At 45.6% G+C, this 22,466-nt stretch overlaps 1 protein-coding gene across 3 annotated transcripts in view; it reads left to right on the forward strand.

Annotated features, from left to right (window-relative positions):
* Window positions 1-20,202, forward strand: part of FAM222B (family with sequence similarity 222 member B) — a 36,342-nt gene extending 16,140 nt beyond the window's left edge. The window contains exons 1-3 of one of the 3 annotated variants that reach the window (XM_086763011.1): window positions 6,005-6,235; window positions 10,441-10,568; window positions 16,215-20,202. In XM_086763011.1, coding sequence (XP_086619137.1) covers window positions 10,487-10,568; window positions 16,215-17,800 — 1,668 coding nt within the window. In that variant the 5' untranslated portion in view covers window positions 6,005-6,235; window positions 10,441-10,486 and the 3' untranslated portion in view covers window positions 17,801-20,202. Of the gene's footprint in view, window positions 1-6,004; window positions 6,236-10,440; window positions 10,569-16,214 lie in introns of those variants that run through there. The other 2 variants (XM_086763010.1, XM_086763012.1) reach the window with 2 other exon arrangements.
* Window positions 20,203-22,466: the final 2,264 nt, after the last annotated feature.

Here is a 22,466-nt window from a genome sequence, read left to right on the forward strand (position 1 = left end):
TTGTGAATGTAAACTTTGGATAAAGGTGCTGTGTTGGCGGCTGCGAAAGGAATCGGGTGAGATCACACTGAAGTGTTTTATCAGGTCTGCAGACAAAAATCTCTGGTACTTGCGGTGTGTAGCGGTTTTGAAAACATCTTGCACACTCATGTTCCTTTCCCTGTGGCTGTTTTGAACTGCCAGCTGTGTAACTGGCTGATTTTCATGCTTCTCAGGAAGGCACTGAGAATAGCAGAGACTTTTTACAGTAGCTCACCATAAATGTATTTCTTGTCCTTTCTTCTGTTGCATTGTTACGAGATGGTCTTTGGGTTTCTTGGAAGACTGATAAGTACACTAGGTCCGTGTCAGGACAAGCCAGCGGGGCACAAGCACCTTGTTCTGAAGGTTGACGGGAAAACACCGTCCCAGTGTCTGGTCCAGCTCTTTGGTATTCACCTGAGGGCCTGTATTTTCTGCTGGTGAGTGTTTTGTACTTGTGTTGCGGCTTCTGTTTGAGGTTCTTAGAATGCTTTTCATCTTTACAGCAGGCTGCACAATATCTCCAATTACAGAAGAAGGTCTTATCTTGCCCTTACAAATGGTAAAATGTGTGTCTAAGATCTGACGTGTTCATGGTCCAGCAGGAAGCTCTGGTGTTGTGTGCAATTAGACAGAGACCTGCAGTTTTGCGTCTTAAAAATACGCCGTATATTTCTCTGCCTGCTTTGTAAATGGGCTGTTAAAATTTTACCATAGGTAGGACCTTGATTCGGTATCCAAAGAGCTAAATACTAAACCGAACAACTGTCAGTGTAATTGCACAGATCAAAATGGTACACACGCGTAACCAATGCAAACCGAAATCCGTCCCCGCCATGAGCCTGCCCACCTGTGTTCACACACCACCGCCACACCTGGTCTGCAAGTGAGTCACTTTTTTTTTTTTTTTTTTTGGTATGCGAGGTCAGTTTTTTGTTTTGTATGAAATCTAATTAATTCTGTTTCATCTTATTTGCAAATATTTTTCATTTTCAAGTTAATCTGCTTTTAAGACAAGACTCAAAGCATATTTTTCGATCTCTAACAAATGGCTGGTTTGTTGTTTGTATGTTGCATAGAGGTAAAATTTGTTCAAAGTTCTGAAAATTTATTTTTTTTTAAATAATCAGCTTGTAATAAAACAGGGGAAGATAGCTACTTTCCTATTCGGGGAACTGTCATAATCTGTAACTTCTAATGATATTTTAGAAGGAAAAAACTGTCATGTGCAGCCACAAGGATTTCTGTAAGTCATGATTAAGAATTTAATTCTGGGCTTTTATAGAGTAAGCGTGGAGTGAGAGAAGATAACGATAATGGTGATCTGTGCGAAGCAGCCACTGGAGAGGGAACTATTTTGTGTTTCCTTTCCCCTTGCCTAGGCGGTGTACTTAAGAAAAGCTTCCTTTTCAGATCTGGGAAAGCAAGAAAGTGGAGAGGGAGGAATTCTGACTGAGAGTGGCATGAGGAAGCTCGCTGCTCTTGCACGTCCTTTGTGGTAAAGTAAACCCCAGAATTCCAACCTCGTGCTTCTCCCAGACATCGAACACGTAGGAAAGCTGCGCGTAACACGGATGCAGTGCACGTTCTTGCTGGTGATGATGAGGTTGCAACTGCAGACTCTCTGCTGTGGGAAAGGGGTCCATGTGTATTTTGGTTTCTTATCACTTGAAGGCAGAAGGAAGTTGCGTACAAGGATGGAGAAAGTCTGTTGGTGGGGACGTGTGGTGCCTCCGTTGGGGTATGTGTTAGCAGCGTCCTGCAGTTTGGTAGTCACTAGGCGGGTCTGGGTTTGCTTTGGATGGAAGTCATCCCAGCTAACCTTAATACTGTCGTCTTCACATGGAACCATGCAGGCTCGTATTAACTCTGTTCCGTATTTTATAGTAGCTGCTGTGATACTGTAGATGCTGCTGGAGCACATAGGAAGAAGGTGGGTTCAGGTTGCCCTGAGGATAATGGATGCTTTGGAGGAAGGAAGGTTTGTTTGTGCCTCTCAGTATCTTGCTGAAGAAAATGGTGTCATCCGTGAATGTTACAGTGATGGGTAAGGAGTCTGTTTTGCAGTTTGAAAACACAAATGTAAGCTTAATATCCTGGGCAAGTTATGATTTTGATGACAACGCTGCATTTACCTGGCCTCTGCAGTTGAACCATAGCATCCCTTGCTCACTCTCCTAAATGCAGATTTATGCACTGTGAAACATAACTAAGATACATCTCAGACTGTTTCTTCATCCCTTTTTCCCACCAGTACAGCATTAAAAACTTGGAGTTGGCAGTTACCATATGAAAGGAGAAAGAAAATTAATTAAAGGTCAGAGTGCTTTAGTGTAGTGAAAATTCAGAGGCGGCAGATACAAAGTTATTCAAATCACTTTTGACTTCGGGCAGGTCGATTTTCCTATTTCTTGCATATGTTCCCATGGTAAAAGTAGTATCTGATCTGTCTCATAACTGACCACTAGCATATGTGTTTCAAGCACAGCCAGAAATACTTCTTTGAAGCTTTGGCCAGGCCCTACAATCGTCCCGACTTGTCTTTTCTACACCTTTCCTTCGCCTTAGAAGCAGCCTGCAACACCTGGCAAGACCTACTTATGCCTGTGTTGTCTGTCAGCTCCTGCCACGTTGCAGAATACAGAGTTAAATCTAAAAATAGGCTTAAAAAGAGGTGAGGGCTTTAAGCAAAGTAAAATAAGCCACTGATTTGGGTCATGAAAGGGAATTGATGTCACTGGTTCTCCGTTGCAGTTTTCTTGAGCTAAGAAGTTCTCTTCTGAGCCGTGAAGGAGCGGTGGTCAGCAAATGGCACTCAGGACAGGGAAGGGTGGTCTGCTTCCCGTTCTCCACGGGAGACTGCACGGACCGTGGCCTTATAAGTCTGACGTGAGAAGTCAAGGTGGTATTGAATGCTGCACGGTTTCATTTATCTTCAGGGGTAGATAACTGTCACCCACTGCTGTCCTTTTAACAAGGAGCCACTAAGACACTGGGTGATTAAATGCTTCATTGAAAATTACGTCAGGAACCTGTGGTCAGCCAGATCCTTCCCTCAGTCTCTTTGTTCATAAGATAGCCCATGATCAGGAGACCAGCCTTCTAACATAAATCTGGTCAAAAAAACCCTTAAGCCGCTGTAAAAGGAGTTGTGTGCAATTTTTGCCCATTTCAGAGTGGTTATGTGGCTTCAGTAATGTTTGTTAAGTGCTTTGATATGCTTTGGAGAAGGGCAGAGTGTTAATAATTAAAATTGGAAGGAAGTTCTAAAGTAGTATGGGGGATGATGACTGCTTTCTGGTCTGTTAGTTAACAAAAATGCAAAATATAAATGGGCGAATCAGCAGGAATTTAGTTCAGCGCTCCCTTCCCCCAGCCACCTGCATGGGCTGAGCACAGAAAGCAGCTAATTGTCTGCTCCGCTGCAGAGATGAAAGAAGCTGGTCCTACCACAGGAACGGCTATTGAACTGCGCAAAGGTGGTAAATTATCAGCACTGAAAACCTTTTGAGTTGGTATCTTTACGTGCTCAAAAAGTACATTATTTGTACTGGCATTTACAGCATTTTGGGGCTGATGAAACCAGCATCTCGTGACATGAATCTTAGGTTTCAGTCCATGTAATTAAGAGGTCAGTAAAACTGAAACTTGTTTTTGAAACTCTACGCCTTTGCCGTGTTTGGATATTGTTGAAGGGTGTGTTTGGTGAGGACGGGCCCTCTTAATGGCTTTATCTTGGCCCAGCTAACGAGCTGTTTGCAGAATCGCGCTGTGATTTGCAGCGGGCAGGCTGTCAGAGCAGCTTCGTGTTTGTCCATTTTACTGCTAGCAGTTTCATTTGCAAAGTTCAGGCAGGAGCAGGCTTCTTGCCAGCAACAGCTTCATTCACATTAGGGCTTTAGTTCAATTATGTCCAATTAACTTTTATTGCAGATAGCAGTGATAATTACTTGCAAGTCAATTTTTTGGCTGTGGTTATCCCAAGGCTAAAGTCTGAGCTTGATGGATTTTAATAACTGAAGTGATGTACAGCTTTTCCTCTTTTTTTCTTCTTCTTTAGGCCTCAATTAGATGAAAGGTCAGAAGCTATGTAAAAATCCATCTTACAATTAAAGCCAACTGTTCTTGTCTTCAGCAGATGCGTAGTACCGTGTTTTAAAATAATCTCTTGGGACCGTCCTAAAAAAAGGCTTTTTAAACTCTTAAGATCATAACCTTGGGCTTGCTGCTGCTTTATCCAAAGAGTAAATTTGACAGAGCTGATGTCGCACGCGGCAGTACCTGCCTGCCCGGAGCCCAGAGCTGCCGCCTTGGGTGTTTTTACTGCACCGCATCCCTTTCAAAATTGCTCACTTAGAAGCCTTCAGCGGTAGCCCTTGGGTGTGCAGAGTGTGATATGAACAATATTCCATTTAAGTGCTGTTACCCCAAAGCTTCTTCGTTTTCTTCTTGTTGTGTGTTGCCATCCCAGCTCGGGGAGAGGAGCAGAGCTGTGCTGCAGCAGGTGCCTCTCCTCTCCCGAAACACCCCGCATACCTTTAAATGCTCTCTGCCTTCCCCTCCAAACGGTTTAGTTTTGTTGCCTGAGGATATAAATGGAGGTCAGCCTAAAAGGTGAAATGGTTTTACGAGCAAAATCATAGTTAATTAAACTGCAAGAAGCAAAAATTGATTTTGATCAAAACTGTGGCGGGGCTCTACGAAAGGTCCACCTGAATGCAGAAAGCCAAAAGGTCCCGCGCTGGCAGATGCTGACGGCGCACTCCGCTTGTTACAAACGGCGACTTTCTATTGTTCAGTCTTCCTATTTATTTATCCCCAAGTACACTCGATGCTATTGTGATTTATTGCCGTTTCAAAAGACTACCTCTCTGCGCGTTATTTTGCAGTTTTCCATTTATAAAACATTAAGAGGATGTGAAACCGGCCCGGCAATGAGTACAGTGCTAGTTTGGTAATTTTGTGCCAGGAAATGGTAAGATTTATCTCTGGCTCTTCAGCAGTCCTGGGAAAGGGCCATTCTGGTAAGTGCCCAAGAATAAAAGGAGGTTTTAGGGCTGGGGAAAGGCAGAAAGCCTGCAGGATCAGTCTAGCCGCTGTCAAGCAAGGCACGGCTGACTGGAAGGAGTCGTATTGAACCCTGAGGTTGGTGGGGGGGTTCGGCATCTGCAGTTGACACAAACAAATTTGAAACCACTAGATTTTAGGTTACTTTGGGAGAGGGAAAAGGAATGAGTCTCATTTGGTCTTCAGCAGCCTGCCAGGGGGTAAATGAGACGCTGAGTTTCCCTTGGAGCATGAAAATTGGCCCGGATTCAATTATGTTTCCTGGCAAGCTCTTACAGACATTTGTACCAAAGAAACTTCACAGCCCGAGTTAGTTCTTGGTTTTGTTTGCAGCATTTATATATGCTGAACTCGGAATGTGCCGCGTGCGCTCAGGGGTTGCCGTAAATCCCGCCAGCGGTTATGGAATTTCACGGGACTACCTTGTGAATAACGAGGAGAAGCGAAGCGTATCAGCCAGCCACAAGCGCTTAAGAACCCTCGCGCAGCTTACGGGGACCCCAGGGTGCTGGAAACTTGGAATAGTTTGGAGCTTTTCTTTTGTGTGTGGGTAGATGCTTCTGCTTCCTCCGTGGAATTTCAAACATGCGTGTTTACTTTCAGGAACCTAACTTTAAACTTCACCAGCTCGCTTTCGTCTAAACTGGCTCAGTTTCCCATATTTCACTGGCTGGGGATGGTTTGTGGGGAGTGTTTCCTTTTGTGCACTTACCCTGTGAGGCCTCCTGGGAGCTTCAGGCTGACGTATTTAAAAACTTGGCAATAACTCTGCGTATGTGGTCTGTTTATATAATGATAAAGCTGTGTTAAAGTATTAGAAATTTCCTAGTAGTACCCAGTTGCTTTACACCTAGGTTTTACTCTAGCTTGTAAAAGTCCCCCCTGGCCTGAGGAGTGCTGGGTCTGGTAGAGACAATACTAATCCTTGAATATCAGCCAGAAAATACTATATATTTGTAGTCCAGAAAGGCAGTATCATGGTAAGTTTTACTGGAACTGATTCTTGGCTCCGTGAGGAGGGTGTCTTTCGGCAGTGGGCGGAGGTGAGTTGTTCTCTTACCCTGTGAGCCGTGGTGGTGACGGGACTTCTGAAAATGAGTGCGGGGGCCACTGCGCTGCCTGGACCGACGAACACCCTGGTATGCAGGTAAGGCTGAACGTGGCAGCCGTTGTGGGGATGTGACACTTACCCCCAAATCCCAAGCACTGCAAATCCTTCTTAAGCCCAACATGCTTTGATTTAATTATTAATAAATCTTGGGGGAAGAAAAATCTGTTCATGTGTCTAAACCTGCTAACTGTTTCATAGAGCGCCCTGCAGTACGTGCGCTGTTAAGATTATATCCTGCAGCGAGATTAGATTAAAATCACTTCAAAGGGAGGTATTTATTTATTTATTCCAATCTAAGGATTGTTTTCCTCTAGGGACGTACTTTATCTTTTTCTATATATTTTCAAGACAAAGCTCATTATGCTGTGTTTGGCAGTATACAGAGTTGGTTTAAAATACAATTTAAGAACTTTAAAGGTAAGGATTTTACAGCTACCCTCCATTGCTGAGTGCCAAAGCCTACTGGTCAGCTTGCTCTTCAGTTTGCAGCTGACTGGTTTAAATAACAGTGGTACTGAGCCTGGTACTGTGCAAAAAACCTTTCAGTTGCTGACTCGCTGTTGTCTGTTCCAGTTCCCCCAGTAATACACCGCCCATCCTCGGAGGGGCTGGGGCAGCAGCACCGCAGGGAGCTTTGCAGGTGCTGGTGCCCACACAAGTTGCCGCTGTGGAGCCAAGTCTGCTGGTGAGAAGTTTTGACGTGCCAAGTTCAGTTTATCTCCTGCTCTGGACTAATTAGAAGCAATAAAGCCGAGCGAAGGATGGGCCCAGCTGCCTTTGTGTCAGGACCCTGCGCTGCTGACCTGAGCCCCTGCGTAACATCAGTTTGAGACAGCCAGTAACGCTCAACTCAATCCCAAATACAGGCCGTGCGGGGGATTTCAGTTCGTTTTAGCTGCGTGGTGTGTTGGAGTTTTCTGCGGTAGCTCACGCTCAAGATACGTCAGGTAGAAAGTAGTAGTCAGGTGCCGAGTATCTCAAAGGGATTAAATGTCTAACAAAAAAAATGAGTGAGCTTGTTTGTGAAGACATTTCAAATGCATTTCTTTTCAAAATCTGAGATCTCGGTTTTGAAAAACTGTATTCATTTCATAGAGAACAAAAACTGGAGCAAGATTTTAATTATAATATGGAATTCAGCAATGGAGTTCTGGTCAGCACTTCTCTGTAAATCTGAATTTCTTTTTTTAATGCTCAGCAGTGACCTAGATGGCATCAATTTGGTTATTGCAAATCAAGCTAAAAGAACGATTTTATGTTTGTACTTAAAATTATTCTTGTAAGTCCAGTATTTCCTTTAAAATGATTATTGCCACCCCAGTCTTTTGTGAACCTTTGGCATTGCCTAAAATTATTATCCGCCTGCGGGAACAACTTGCCTTTATAGCCCTCTCTAAAACATTACTCTCTGTATTGGAGCTAAAGCTTCTGTAAATACATGTTTTGACCTTCAAGGAAATACTGCTGTCTTATCGCAGAAGCCTGGCTATTCAGAGTTGAATGCTGTGACCACTCTTAATCGCTTGTTCTCTCTCCTGATGTGCCATTATCCTGTTTATTGCTGGGTGCGTGGCGCTGAGTCTCTTCGTGGCACTTCAGCAAGAGGCTTACTCAAAGAGTCACGGTGTTCGGGTTATAATGAGCGTTAATGACGGAGCAGGTGAGCAAACCCCGCGCGTATCTTGCTGTCAGCGGCGCTGCTTGTTCAGTCAAAGAGCGCGTAGAGCGCAGTGCTGCGCTGCAGAGCGCTTTTCTCTCACAAACTTGCCATCGGTTAAGTCGTGTTTTAGATGCTGAGCTCCTTTGGTCATTCAGGGGTAGGAGGTGATCCTGGGCTGGCGTTGGATGTTACTGGAGTTAAAGGTAGGTGCTTAGGTGGATACGGGACTGGTGTGATCTGATGGGTTTTCTGACTACAGTGAAGGCTCTTAATTTTGTTTGTCTGCTTTTCACTGAGAAATAGGTCTTGTTTTTGCCAATCTTCTGAAGTTGATGAAATGAGGAAGAAAGGAAAATACAATTACTGTTTTTTTCTTGCTGACTGTGACTGTTTCTGTTGCTTACTCAGGTAAAGCTCTGACAACTCACACTGGTTTTATCTTCTGATTAAAAGGAGCTGGATTCTTGTCTTGTCTTTTTGGTCTTGCTGGGCATGATTTGGGACAAGAAACTGCTGCCCACAGGCTGTTCACAAAGTTTCACCAAACAGTGCGTACTTACAGTCATAAATGAGTCTCATCTATAAAGGTTGAGCAACTTTACAGTTCCTAAAGCAATTCCTTTAAGTTGTGGCTGTGACAGGCCTTCAGTCATCGTTTCTGAACACAGTCTGACTCCAAGAACTCCACCTGTTACAGAGAATGAGAAGAAAAGATTTATTTTACAAGGTTTTGCAAATACATACCTTGGACTTCTGGTAGTACAGATCGTTACTGTCTCCTAGGGATGAAATGGAGAACGGTGGTTGCGCTGTTGTCCCTGCGGCTTGGTGAGGCTGCGTGTGTATTTCTCACGGCCCTGAGTTGCTGTTTCTCTGGGTAGGTAGGGTGAATGGGCAGTAGCATGGAGTTGTCAAGCTGACATTCAGTGCTCCAAACTATTCTTAATTGTTCATCACACTGGCACCCGACGGGCTCACTCAGCGATGCTTGCTCACCTTTTGATAGCACTCACACAGTGAAGATGCTGAAGTTTTCGTAAATGAATATTTGCACAAGATTTGTTGACCACTGGTTTGATCAGCCTTTGCATGTTTAACCAAGGAGATGCATACAAACATGGAGCTAATGAATTCTACGCAGTGAGTAATTGTTGTGCTACAGGGAAGCTTTCAGTCTACGCTGTTTGCTGTATTGGCGCGGATATTCCTTGGGCGGTCTGACTTGTGACGGTGGTCTGAGGTTAGGTTTCAAATTAAAGTCTTTAGAACGTCCCTGCAGAGAAATCTGCTTTTGGAGTTTTCTGGAGCACGAAGGTGGTGGTGCTGTCCAGCGTTGACGTTGACGCATCGGGTGTCACATCGTTTGTACAGTCCTTGGCAGCGCGACTCTTTCAGAAGTGGCTCCTGCAGGCTTTCTGCAACTGTGGCTTCTTGTGCCGGTCCCGAGCTTTCTGCTTCACCTGTCTTGATCTTTGAATGCCGCCGCAGTTGTTTTAATTGAAACAATGACTGAAATTTAGTTAATTTTGAAGCCTTCAACTTTTCGAAGTTTTGAGCCGTTTCTAGCTGCTCCTTAGGTGTTTTGGCAAAAGCGTTCCCTGTATGGCAGCACTGGTGCTTGCGGAAATCTGGACAAGGAGAAGCCAACTGATTTCTCCAGCTTGACTCAGCCACCTCGTTTCCCAGAGCTTTCTAAAGTGCTCGGGGCTGGCTGTGGCTTGGTGCAGTATCTGTGGACGGGGGGATTTGAGCAGGAGCTTGGACCAGGTGGCCTCTAGAGACCTTGTTCCAAGTAGAGTTTCTCTCAGTAGTCCTAATAATGCTGGGGGACTGAGCCTGAGTTAGCTTTGTTACTGGGAACCCCACCTTTGTACGCCCGTGATGGATTTGAGGGTAGCTGTGCAGTGTTTATACGTAAAGAGCTTTAGTGCTCCATACATTCATTTTGAGGTTTGATTTCCTAAACGCTGAACCTCTGCAGCTCCTTTCTGCAGAAGGCACGTCTTGCCGTTTGTCTAACCCCGCGCCGTGCAGGTTAGCGAGTCTCCTGTGAAATGAAGGAAGCAGCCATTCATCTTTCAGCCTAATGGACCACAGAAATTACAAGTTGTAGCATGCAGCTTAATCTTGCCACGAGGCAGAGCGCTGCATACTTTGCCTTCAATTTATGCATGCCATGCCTTTTTATTAAATGTAAAAGAGCAGATGACAGGATTTCTCCAGAGCACTTGCTTTGGCTATACCTAGTAGATAGCCAGTGCATTTCAAGATAGAGTAAAATAAATGATGATGGTTTCTTTACCATGCATAACAACCACCTTTGAAATCTGAGGACAGAGTTATGGATTATCCTCTGTGTGTCAAGCAGCAGAGAAGAGCGAGACAGCTATTTTAGTTTTAACCCTGCAGATGACCCACTTTTTGAAGTGTTTCCGTTGCCATTGCGAGATGCAGCAAGGGCTGGAGCAGCGGTTGCACATCTGTGCTTGGTCAGGCCTTCACCCAGGGCTGGCTCTTTGCCGCTTTCTTTTCTCTGTTCCTCCTTGTATTATAACTTTGAATTGTCTCTCTGTTGTTGCAGTGTGCAGAGGAGTGAATGCCCCATGTTGTGTTAGTGCCTGTCTGCCATGCTGGCCTGTCTGCCAGGACCAGGTGACCTCTCCTTTCAGCTTCTTTCTTACACGCAGATGAACACTGGACTTCAGAAATGTGAGTGACGTTTTGTCTGCAGGATGTGGTTAACTGTTAAATCTGGCTCTGGTACAGCTGTGACATAAACATTTAGGATATAGTGGAAAAACTGTTTAATGTTAGAGTCTTTCTTTTGTTGTGCCTTCAAGGCATCCATCAGTAATGGCTCTGAGAAGTGGCTGTGGAGGTTCATGTGTGCGCAGCAAGCTCTCCCCCCTTCCTGGCTTTGTAAAGGTTAGTTTTAACCACAGCAAGACGAAATGCAAGTGAGGTTTCTGTGAGATTCGTGCCTCTTTGCTGAAAACATTTTGTGCTAAAAGTGTGCCAGCTGACTTGCTTCTTAACACGAGTTTTTCCTGACTCTCTTTCATTTCCATTTGTTTAATTACTCGTAGACACCGATAAAAGTTGGACCAGGCTAATGCAAACCTTTTGAGGTCAGCAGCTCTGTTGTTCTACATACCTGGGGCATGTACTGCAAATATTAGTGATCTAGCCCAAATTAGTAAAGTTCAAAGTTTCCATCTTCTTTCTGATGTCTCGTTAGTGCCTCTGAAAATGTGTCTGCAGAATACTCTGATAATTCTTTTTTGATAACTTCAAGTCATTTTTTTGGTGCTTGTATTTTTAAGAAGAACTCAAGCTTAGGAATGTAAGTTTACTGGCTAGAGATTTTTTAAAAAATCTTATTTTGTTTCTCTTCTTTATCACTGAAGTTGCAAATTGATTGTTCAGCTGAAATTTCAGAAATACCAAGATTTCTACATAAGATCTCTGTACGTGGTTCTTAGGGCTGTGACCTGTCTCTTGCGTTTGAAATGTGCACTGGGAAATCTCTGTACCCTCCGTTTCCTGATGGACTAGTCGCTCTTTAAAACCAAGTAATTTACACTTCAGTTATAGCTGCAATTGTTATTACGTGAAGACTCGGCGGTGCTACTGAAAATAGGTAAGAGAATTTTGCCGTGAAGGGTGATGTGCTTCCGGTCCTGCCAGAGGTGGATGCCAGTGTTCACGTACACACGTGTGCTCCCCCAAGCACTCGCACGGCGTTTCTGCTGACTCCAGGGGCTTGGTAATTGAAATGGCGCTTCCAGCAGTAGTAAAAATCTTTACTCACAAAAGGATTTCCTTAGATGGCGTGAGGCTGGGCATTCCCCTCCTGTCTCTTTTCCATTTCCCGTTCGAGCTTTGCTGACCGAAACGTGCTTACTCAGAAGGTAGGCTCTTGTGGTGAGAACGTCCTTGCATTACGTGAAGTTTCTTTGGTGGCTTGGAAAGCTTAGTTCTGAAAGCAGATTGCTGAGGTTCGTGTCACGTTAGCTGTGCATAAATCAGGTATTTGCTAATTACGCATTTATGAGGCAACGTGCTGGTAGGTGGGCCGTTTCATAACCTGATGGTGCCTGATGCTGTTTGAGAACTGCTTATCCCCGTGCCAAAAGCGTTGCTGTATTCTGCCTTGTGAAGAGCTTCAGGTGCTGCGTTTAAAAGAATTTAGGACATGAAGTAGCTGGCAGTGGTAATGCTCAGCTGTTCCAGTTAGGTCTGATTTATGTGGAAAATGAAGCTGCTCCTGCAGACCTCGCTCACCCCTGCTGCAGATGTGTGTAAGATTAATTGGTGCGTTTCTCTCCGTACTGTATATGCACAAGTGCTCTAGCCCCTGGCCAAAGGAAAGCTGAGTTAATGAGCATTTTTAATGAACGGTGACTTGTGACTTCTGATGGGGGGTTGGAAGCGGGCTTTAATAATAGTGCTACTGCTTTTGTAAAAGGCACAGGACTCTGCAGGATAGCTTTTGTTCAGACTTACGGTGTTTGTATTAATGATTTTTTAAGTGTAGTTTTCTGGATCAGACTTTTTATTAATGCTTAAAAATCCACATTAGTTCAATTATCTTTTTTTTTTCCCCTCTTTCACTTTCAAATAAGAGTAATTTCTCTTAAAGGTGGCCTGTGCAGTGGGAGTTTTGTACATTAATATGCACATATTTTTTCCTTTAGAAACTGATCACTACGGGACTTCCAATTTCAGTATTTGTCTTTGAATTCCAACTGCATCACAGGAAAAGCTAACCCTGGAATCCATCCTTATCCACACAGGGGATTTCTGACTGACCCTGTATTGATATTCTCTCCATTCTCCCAGTGACTCCAGTATAAACCTGACCAGTCAGTCGTGATACTTGAGGCAAGACTGTTGTGTAGCAGTGTCACAGGGCCTGGGAGAAGAAAGGGCGATTTTTCACAACAGTTCTGCAAAGTCAAGGTGAAAGGTGCTTCTTGAAAAGCTTTTGTAGGGCAGGCATAAATGAGAGAAGAGCAGATTGGGACTGAATATGGGGTCATCAGCTAAAATCGAGTCCTTTCTAGGGGTGAGAGCTCTTTCTGTAAAGGCTGTAGAGAAGCTGCGGCAGCTGAGATTCTTATGCAGAAGATGGGCACAGCTGTCCCAACACAGACACTCCCATTCAGGTAGGAATCCTGAAGGCCTGTTTGTATTTTGCTTAATGTTAATGAAAATTGAACCGTAGGCAGTTTTAAAAGCAGTAGGTTTTAAAGCCTTAATGTGAAATGCACTTAAAAGATGTTACATTAGCGTTGAGATGAGGCAGAGGAATATATCTCATTTCACGACAAAAATATCTCCAGAGGCGAGACGCGCGTGGGAATGTGACCAGATGAATCGGTTGCCACAGGAGTGTGAACTTGCAGCTCGCCAGTTGGTTGGGGTAACTGCTCATATGCACAGCTTTACCTTACAGTAAACACAAAATAGTTACTTTTCAGCAAAAGTATTCTGCCTTGCGTTTACCATCAGGCAACTTTGTGATGCTCATCCCATTGTTTTTTTAATGTAGCTTGTTCACCTGCCATCCTCCTTGTCATTTTATGGCTCAGTCCAGAATTCTTGCACACAAATGATGAGTGTATTCCAATACCAGTGTTTTCTTTCAGTCTATTCTAGCTGTTTTTCTGTTCACTTAGTAACCAGACCTAATTGTTCTTCACTGGTTTGTAGGATATCTGTACGGGATATTCAGACTCCTACTTCCCCAGATGCCTTTCTCCTTCCTCCTATTTTTTTTTTCTGCCTTAATTATTGTGGTCATCCAATCTTGCCTATGGAGCTGCTAGTGAAGCACATTTTAAGCAGCACGTTGGGAACCTTGGAAAGACATCACCTTGGTCAGGCCTAAGTAGGATGGCTGGGTTGGTCGATAGTAAAAGCAGCATAATCTCAGCTGTACGCAGAGCGGGCTCCGTTTGAAATGGTGGTTGGTTTCAGACGATCCTGGCCAAGGGATTTAAAAGATGGCTTGCCATTTGGTAGGATGCCAAACTTGATGTTGGGGCATCACTTCAGTTTGACTGAGGGCTTATTTTCTCTTGTCAGAGGAAGGAGTTCTTCCAGATTCGGGATTCCGGATGTGTTGTAACCGATAGCCACAGCCTGTTCAAACGTTGATGTTTCAGCTGCTTTCTGAACGCTTCCATCGCAGTTCCTGTATAACAGAAAAATAGAGGCTTGAGTAAACAAATATTTAGGGTGTCTGGGAACTGTTAGTGTTTACTGCCTCATTTGCTGATACGCCTGTAGAAATGTAAACCAGGCTGGGAAATTTTGATGGGAAAGATGTCTCTACTTAATTTTTAATCTGAAAGTAAAAGCTTTATGTGGCAATGGCCGTAGCTGTAACACAAACCGTGATACAGACAGGAGTGGATTCCTTTGTCCTCTGCTGATGGTTCCTCTCTGGTTCATGGTGAGTTGCAAGGGTCACCTCTTGGGGAGGAAACAGAACTGAATGGGCGTAGGCAATGCTAAAAGTAAAGGCTGGGCGGCTCATGAAGGCCTTGGCTGTGGAGGCAAGGTAGTACTGGTAGAGTCCGTTCAGAGGCTCTTCTCTGTCAGGAGCGTAGCAGCTCGCTGAGAAGGACAGGTATAAACCACTCACCTGCAGCAGCGGGTACAGGGGTATGAACAGAGAGGATATTCGGGTTAATATCCAATGAGCATTTCCTTTAATCAAGAGGAAGGGTGGTATGGTGCCAGAGTTTGGACAGCATGGGCAGTAAGAGTGTAACCGGGGCCGTGGTACGTGCTGTGCTAAAGATGCAAGACAGCCTGCTTGCAAAGCTGCTTATTTCACAAAAGATATTTTTAATATTTCTATAATTATCCTTTTTTTTTATATATCCATCCTGGTATCCATCCTATTTTCTGGCCCTTTTGTTCTGAAAGTGAGTGCTCTTAGGGCGGTGCTGCTCTCCCTCGCCTGTGAAGACTGGAAGCTGCAGGATGCCAGGAGGGGAGAGGTGGCTGGTACTCAGATTTGGGCTGTATCCAGGAGCCTTTTGGAGGCAATTTTCTGTAAAGAATCAGGGGTGGATTTTCAGGAGGAAGGGCTTTTTGCCTGGGAGCATCAAGCTGTTTACTGGAGCATTAGATTTCCTTGGGTCAGAGGGCCAGATGTGGGGCTGAGCTACTCTTGGGCTCTGGAGGAGCTGGCTGCCACGGTTCCCGTTCTTTCAGCACAGGAGCAGATGGCGTGGGTGTGCTAAAAATTTTAGCAAAAACGATGGGCGTTTTTTTCCAGTAAACTGTTTGCAAGGTGGGGGGAAAAAAAAAATCAAGCAAAAGTAAAATTGAATTGCCAAAGCTGTAAGCCATTACTTGAAGATTAGAAAATCATTTCTGAAGCAGTAGTCCCACAGGAGTTAAGCAGCAGAGCTGTGGTAGAGGACCAGCCCAAGTCTCTGCTTGGAATACCACTATAGCGAGAGAGGCACAAGCGTTCCCCTAGGTTTCTGAAGTTATTTCCAGAAGCAGTTTGAGCTTGTGGGCAAGGTAGGTGTCTGGTAAACTGGAGTAAGTGAAACCACACCCCTGTCTCCAGAAGCCTTTTGTCTGTGTCTGGGGAGTAGCATGTTTTTAATCTTGTGAGGTAATCACGTAATTTTGCTGTGTGATGCTAGGATGCTGTCCTTAGCAAGGTGCCACACTGAAAATTCAGCTGAAGAAATAATTGCAAGCCGTAAAATAACGCACGTGTTAGCCTGCTTCCATTTGCTGAACTCGGACTGACAAGGTCTTCCTAATGGACCAAAAGACGCTCAGAGTGCTTTCAGATGTCAGCACCTAGAAAAGAGCTCGGATGTAGATAGAGGCTTGAGCTGAAGTGCTTCGTGTGGTTCTCACCTCAACATTCCACGGGTTTAATGTTTAATTCATAACTTTCTGATGTAGAATTATACGGTAAAGATACCGAGAGTGGCTCAAAGAGCTATGGGGAGGCAGCCTTCCATCAAGAGAATAGGAACTAGCCGACTGCCACAAGAAATATTTCAGGCTGGAGACAACCTGATGTTTATAGCACGTTACCTGTTTTTGTCCAACTGCAAACACAGTCTGATGAAAACACTGGTTTCATTTTGCTCCCCTAGGCAGATCTTGCTTTGAGTTGAACTGGGGGTTGTGTTGGTCACCAGGTAATAAAGGGAATGAGGTATCTGGTACACAATCCGCTGGTCTGGGAAGATGAAGTTCTTGTCTCTTGATTCCGTGGAGATTTTCTAGCCTTGTTGTGCAACTGTCTTGCCCTGGGGTTGATCCCTTGCTTAGCGGAATGGGTATTGACGAATTTCCTTTTCTCCGCAGGGGACACTACACAGAAAATGAGATCTGCACAGTATCCTACCCCAGCAGAATTGGATGCTTATGCTAAGAAGGTCGCCAACAATCCACTGACTATAAAAATTTTCCCAAACAGTGTCAAGGTTCCCCAGAGGAAACACATACGCCGTACTGTGAACGGACTTGATACTTCGGGCCAGAGGTACAGTCCATACCCATCTCAGGCCACCACGAAAACAGGTCTCCTGGCGATAGTCAAATCTCCAGCGAAAGGAATTATCAAAGACTTTGACGGGACACGCACGCGTCTGCTGCCGGAAGCGATGATGAATCCCCCTTCCACACCGTACGTTGCACCTAGCACTTTAACCCACCCCCAGGCGCTTGCTCGCCAGCAGGCTCTCCAGCATGCACAGACTTTGCCGCACCCCCAGAGCATACCGCAGCCACAGACTTTGCAGCACCCTCAGGGTATACCACAGCCACAAAGCTTACCGCACCCTCAGGGGATACCGCAGCCGCAGGCGCTGCCGCACCCTCAGAATCTGCAGCAGCCGCAGGGCTTGCAGCATCCTCAGACCATGGCACACCAGACTCTGCAGCACCCCCCGAACCCTTTGCTGCAGCCGGGTTTACATGGAAGCAGAAAGATGCCGGATGCAGATGCGCCGCCGAATGTGACCGTGTCTACCTCAACCATTCCCCTCTCTATGGCTGCCACCCTGCAGCAGAACCAGCCACCGGACCTGAGCAGCATTGTGCACCAGATTAACCAGTTCTGCCAGGCCAGAGCTGGCATTAGCACTACCTCAGTGTGTGAGGGACAGATTGCAAACCCCAGCCCTATAAGTCGCAACCTGCTTATCAATGCAAGTACCAGGGTATCTACTCACAATGTCCCTACACCCATGCCTTCCTGTGTAGTAAACCCTGTAGATCATGCTGCTGCTGCTATTCCTCCTGCCTCTGTTAATGTGCCCATGGTGAATATTAACAGGGTGCCGCCCGCGTACCAGAACGAAATCAAATCGGTTGCGTGGAACCAGCACCAGCTTGCGCATCTGCAGCAAATGTGTGGGGATGCTGCTGGGCCCGCTGGACTCGCAGGGAAGCACCCTCCGAGAGAGATCGCAGGGCAGAGTTTCCCTGGCAAATCTTCAAACTACCCTCAAGAACTGTGCATGGGCCAGTCGTTCAGCTTGAAGCCCCCCATCGAGAAGCCTACGCCTTCTCCGCCGGTGAACGGGTTGCAGGGACCCTTGCCGTATACCAACGGGCACTATTTCCAGCCCATCTGGAATAACATTCTGCCCACGCCCAACAGTGACAGCTCTGGGTCCCAGGACCTCGCCATGCCTTTCCACGGGGGACAGCCGGCAGGAGCACCGCTAGATTGTGCAGGAGGAACTCATTTCAGAGCTGGAGCTGGCCCGTCCAGCCAGAATAATGTGATGCAGACCATGGATTACCTAAGCGGGGACTTTCAGCAGTCCTGCTTCAGAGATCAGAGCATGGCCGTGCTGGGAAAAGTCCATCGGCCCCCCATGAACCGAGCACCTGAACCAACCGATAGTCGAAATCTTCATATTCAACACCCAGGGTATAGATAGGCTGCAGTCACTTTCACAGACAAAAATTATAGGTTTAGTCTTAATTTTAATTAATAAGCAAGGCATTTTTAACTTGCAAACTTGTGTGATCATTATAGTAACCGTTGGAAGAAGACATACTGTGTATTTAAAAGCTTTGCTCACATGTGATCTATCTCCTTTATGCATCAAATATTTAACATGCCTTTTGTTTCAAAGAATTTCATTACACTACTTCACGCCACAGCTGTTTCCTCGCTGCAGAATCCCCTTTGTGCAGCTTTTGCCTTCTGCTTAGTAGCTCCTTGCTGGACCGATGTTGAGTTGCTGCAGGGTTTCGCAGTTGCATCTGTTCACCAGCTCTGTAAAGAGCCGAGGTAGTGTAGCTGCTTAAATTTCCATCTCAATTTCCTCTGAAGATTAAGAGCAACAGAATTCGTCAGGAAGCAGGGCTTATTTTCAACTCGAAAGCCCGTTTCATTAATGCATTAAACATTGACCGTTTGCACTGTCTAGAGGCCTATTTAATTGAGAAAGAAGCCTGCGTTTGAAAAGAGCTAGCTAGGGGTATGTGTTTAGGCATTAATATAGGAAGTAGCTCTTCAGCTGTTTCTTGCTGAGACGCCCACATTTATCATTTAGACTTTGTCCAAAGTCAAAAGTCTCTGGCAGGTTTTTCTGACACTTTTTTGGCGGACAGGGTATGGAGGAGGGGGGAATGGCGGTTTTAGGACGCAGGCAGCATAGCTGCCATAGGTAGCTGCCTTTTTTTCGGCATCGTATTTCCCTTCCCCGCTCCCCTTTCGCCAGCGTAACAGCTAGCTTTGTCTGAACCCCTCGCTGCTAGGAGTCTGGCCGTCCTGATGTGAAGGGAATCCAGACCCACTGACAACTCCCCAAAGGGTTCAGCCGCTTCTCCAGTAGCTAGGATTAATTTCAGGGCGAGGAGAACGTAACTCAATCTCGTCTCCGGTGCAATGAGCGGGCGTGTGGGGCGGCGTGGCGCGGTCCCGTTTCGGCGGCGGTCCTGACGGGATGGGAGGCGGTTAATCTGACGCGAAGCTCTGCTCGCGAGCCGCTGTGGGACCGACGGTCCCGTATTCCTCTCCATCAAAGCGCCACAGCAGATTTAATGGAACAATTCTCCTCTCTGGGAATTAGCGAAGCTATTTATAACATCTCTTTTTCCCAGGGTCTCAGTGCCTAACTCCTTCTGTTCCTTTCCCACGTCACTTCCAGCAGCTATAGTCGAGTCAGCGACCGTAGGACACTAACTGTTGGGTAACCTCCGCGTCTTGTTCTCCTCAGCGTACCGAAACACACCTTTCTGTTCTAACAGCCGAATTTGTTGTAAGTAGAAAATTTCTCATCTCTGTTAATGAGACTAATACTTGAACATAATGATCACAATCAAGTTTGGAAATTAAAAAAAAAAAAAAAGAAAGAAAAAAAGTAATAAAAAAATAAATGCATTGATTCTTTATATGTACACTGGCTAAAAATATTGCTCTACACTGTAACTTTTAAGTGTAATATTTCTGTATGAATGTCGCCTGGTAGTGTGGGTTTGAGTAGCATTGTGTATGGGTGAACCCACTGGCCTCTGCCATCCACTGGCCTCCCTCACAGCCCTTGGAAAAAAAAAAACAAAGCCTTAAGTATTTGCTCCTTGAACTTTCCTGAACGAGCATGGTTTGAAATCTTAAGACATCATACAAAATTGAAAAAGGAAAAAAAATAACAAGTTTTTGAAGTGACGTCATAGTTGGCTAGAGATTCTTAAAAGTTTTTCGTAAATGGAAAAAATTAGAAAACATTTATTTGTATTTTTTTAATTTAGACGTGTAGTCCTGGGCTGTAACAAATATTTAGGTTTCAAAGCTTAGCAGAGTACGTTTTCTGACTCCTTGCGTAAGTTAGTACACTTATATCCTGTCATTATTTAAATTCTTTTAAGTGTACTATAAACCGTTCTTTAGTGGTAACTCTTTAGCAAAGTTAAGCAATTTGACTAAAGACGGATTAAATTATGTGTTGGCTTGTGTTGCCTTATATTTAAAAAGGAAAAATTGCCTGATTGTGTTATGCCAAATGATAGCAACATGAAGTCCTAATTTATTGTTTATAATCGTATTCCTGCAGTCTTTGTGAAAACTGGTAAATATACATCTATGAAAGAACTGAAATCCCGAGGCTTTTCATGCAATATTTTTCTGAATACATTATATTGGAAGCCAAGGTTCGAGTCTGAAGCTGCTTCCCTACGGTCTCCCCGTCGTCTTCCCCCTCCTCCTCCTCCCCCGAACCGATCTAGGGCTGTGCTACGACGTTAACCTTCCCCGCCGAGTTAGTTACTGTAAGGTGTTCTGCTACCTGAATAGGAACCTTTTTACTAAATAAAACATTGGCATCTCCTCTGGTCAGTAGCCTGCTACCAATCTCAACCCAGACTGTTATTAAAAGCTGATTTTTTTTCCCTCCTGCTCTTCTCCTGAGAGAGAGCCTTGAGTCGAGTCCCGTGTCGTGGTGTTTGCGTTAGCGGTGGCGGCGCGCTGTGAGTTTTTGGGGGTTGTTCTGCAGGTGGAGCCGCGACCTCTGAGACTTTGCCCCGGTAGAGCAGGACCGGGAAGGAAAAATACTCCCTAGACTCATCCAGGTGGGACATTGCTTGAAAAATAGGAATCATTTTGCTATTAAAACATACTGAAGTGTTTCCTTTTGTTCTGGGAGTGAGATTTTTCTTTAAACCAGCCCTTTTCACTTCTGCAGCAGCCTGTGGCTGATGGGCTCTCCTTCCTTCTTCCCCACTACTGTAAAGAGAAACACAGAACACTGCCCTGCCTCGTCCCCAGGCACAGCGTCTGTGAGCAGACACCGAACACGCCGCGTAGGCGCCCGGCGTGGGGATCCAGACGTGGCACTGTCACTCGCCGAGGTGACAAGGGGAAGAGCAGCCGAGGGGCGAGCCAGAGGCCGGTGGTCCGGTGTGTGGTGGGAGGTTTGCTCTCCTGGAAACGTTTGTCCACGTGCAGGTTTATTTCACGCTCTCCCCAGCACAGAAAAGCTAAAGGCTGGGGCTCTCCCCAGGAGCCCTATGCGGGTGGTCGCCTGCATTTGAGGTTCACACCGCTGCTCCCGTCGCAGCGCTCACCTTGCCTCTCTGTCTCTTCATCTGTGAGCCAGTGGCTTCCTGACCTCTGACTCCAGCACAAGGTTTCTGTTCCCCCGATGGATCCTGGGCACTTGCAGGTGATGGTTCTGCTCCTTAAGGAAAGAGTAAGGCATTTTCAGATGTTTTCCTGAACTATTTACGCTGCCTCATCAGCGCTGAAATCTGTCCCCTTCACGGTACCACACTGATTTAGCAGAACATCGTTACTCTTAATTGTTCTGGGCAGCTCCCTTGCCAGCCAGAGGTGGACATTGGATGGATCCCAGGAGGGATAAAAATGGAAGTGGTGTAAACCCTTCCACGAGGAAGCTTCCATCTCTGAAGTGTCTTGTCTTTCAAGCGGAAGCTTTGAAGCTGTTAAATCGCAAGCCCGGTTTGTTACAGCCCAAAGTTAACATTTTATAGACACTTGTGCATTTTCTTTACGCTTACGATGTGAGAGGTGTCTCCGTGGGACTCGGCTGCTCCCGTAGAAACCAAACAGAAATGTTTGCTCGGGCTCACTGGGGAGAGAACTGGGAATTGCTGCTGGATTTCATTAAACCACAAACTGATTATAAATGCTGCTGCTTATGTGCTACGGGTATGATCTAGAATTTTTTTTTCAATTTTTTTTTTTTTTTGTCCACAGGAAAAATAAAAAAAAAGAAAAAAAACTTGGTCCAGCTGCCCCTTCTGCTGGTTTTATGCAGTGTGAGTGTGTGGGGCTTGCGTGGTCAGCAGCACGGGGTACACAGGCAGCATGGGGTGGGTCCTTGTCCCAAAGGGAATTTGGGGAAGAGCTTTTGTGGATTTCTGGGGTACAAATGGATCGGGCACAGCTTGGTTGCCTTTCTCCCGTAAGAGCACCAAGAAGGTCTGGAAAACAGAAGCGACACAAAATCTCAGAGCCGGAAAAGTGCTGAAATAATTATTTTAAAAAGCAGGAGGAGTCGATGACGTGCTGCAAGTCCTGTCAAGGTGAGCTCGGAGAGATTTTTAACGATATCTGCGAGGGTTAGGGCTGTCCCTGGCTGGCAGGCACAGGGCTGCTCCGAAAGCTGGACCTAGGAGGTTCCCTAGACGGTACAGGCTGCCCTGCAGTGTGCTGGCCCTAATAGTGTGTGTAATAAACTCGGAGTTTTTCTTACTAACCTAACATTAAATACAAAATTGTAGAGGAGAGTCGTGACATTTTTAGACTCCTTCCGGAGTCATCATACATCCAGTTTAATCTGCGCGTTTTCATCTCACACAACTCAAAACCTCTCTCATCTGTGCTTGTCTCAGTGTCAAAAATCCCTCTGATGGCAAACTAATACCTTGCATACCGTTTCTGATACTAAGAAATGTATTTGGTTCCCACATGCTTTTCCAGGAATTTGGGCTAAAGCAGGCAGCTTAGCCCAGCTGAGCTTAGCTGGGAAGAGCTGTTTGCTCACAGGCACTGCTGCCTCCCGGCTTCCGAATCCAGAAACGCTGTGTGGAGAGCAGCCGCTCCCTCCACCAGCCCCGGGGAGACGGGGCTTCAGGATC

The sequence above is a fragment of the Chlamydotis macqueenii genome, chromosome 19, assembly GCF_036417535.1.
Source record: "Chlamydotis macqueenii isolate bChlMac1 chromosome 19, bChlMac1.mat, whole genome shotgun sequence".
In the NCBI taxonomy this organism is placed as follows: Eukaryota; Metazoa; Chordata; class Aves; order Otidiformes; family Otididae; genus Chlamydotis; species Chlamydotis macqueenii.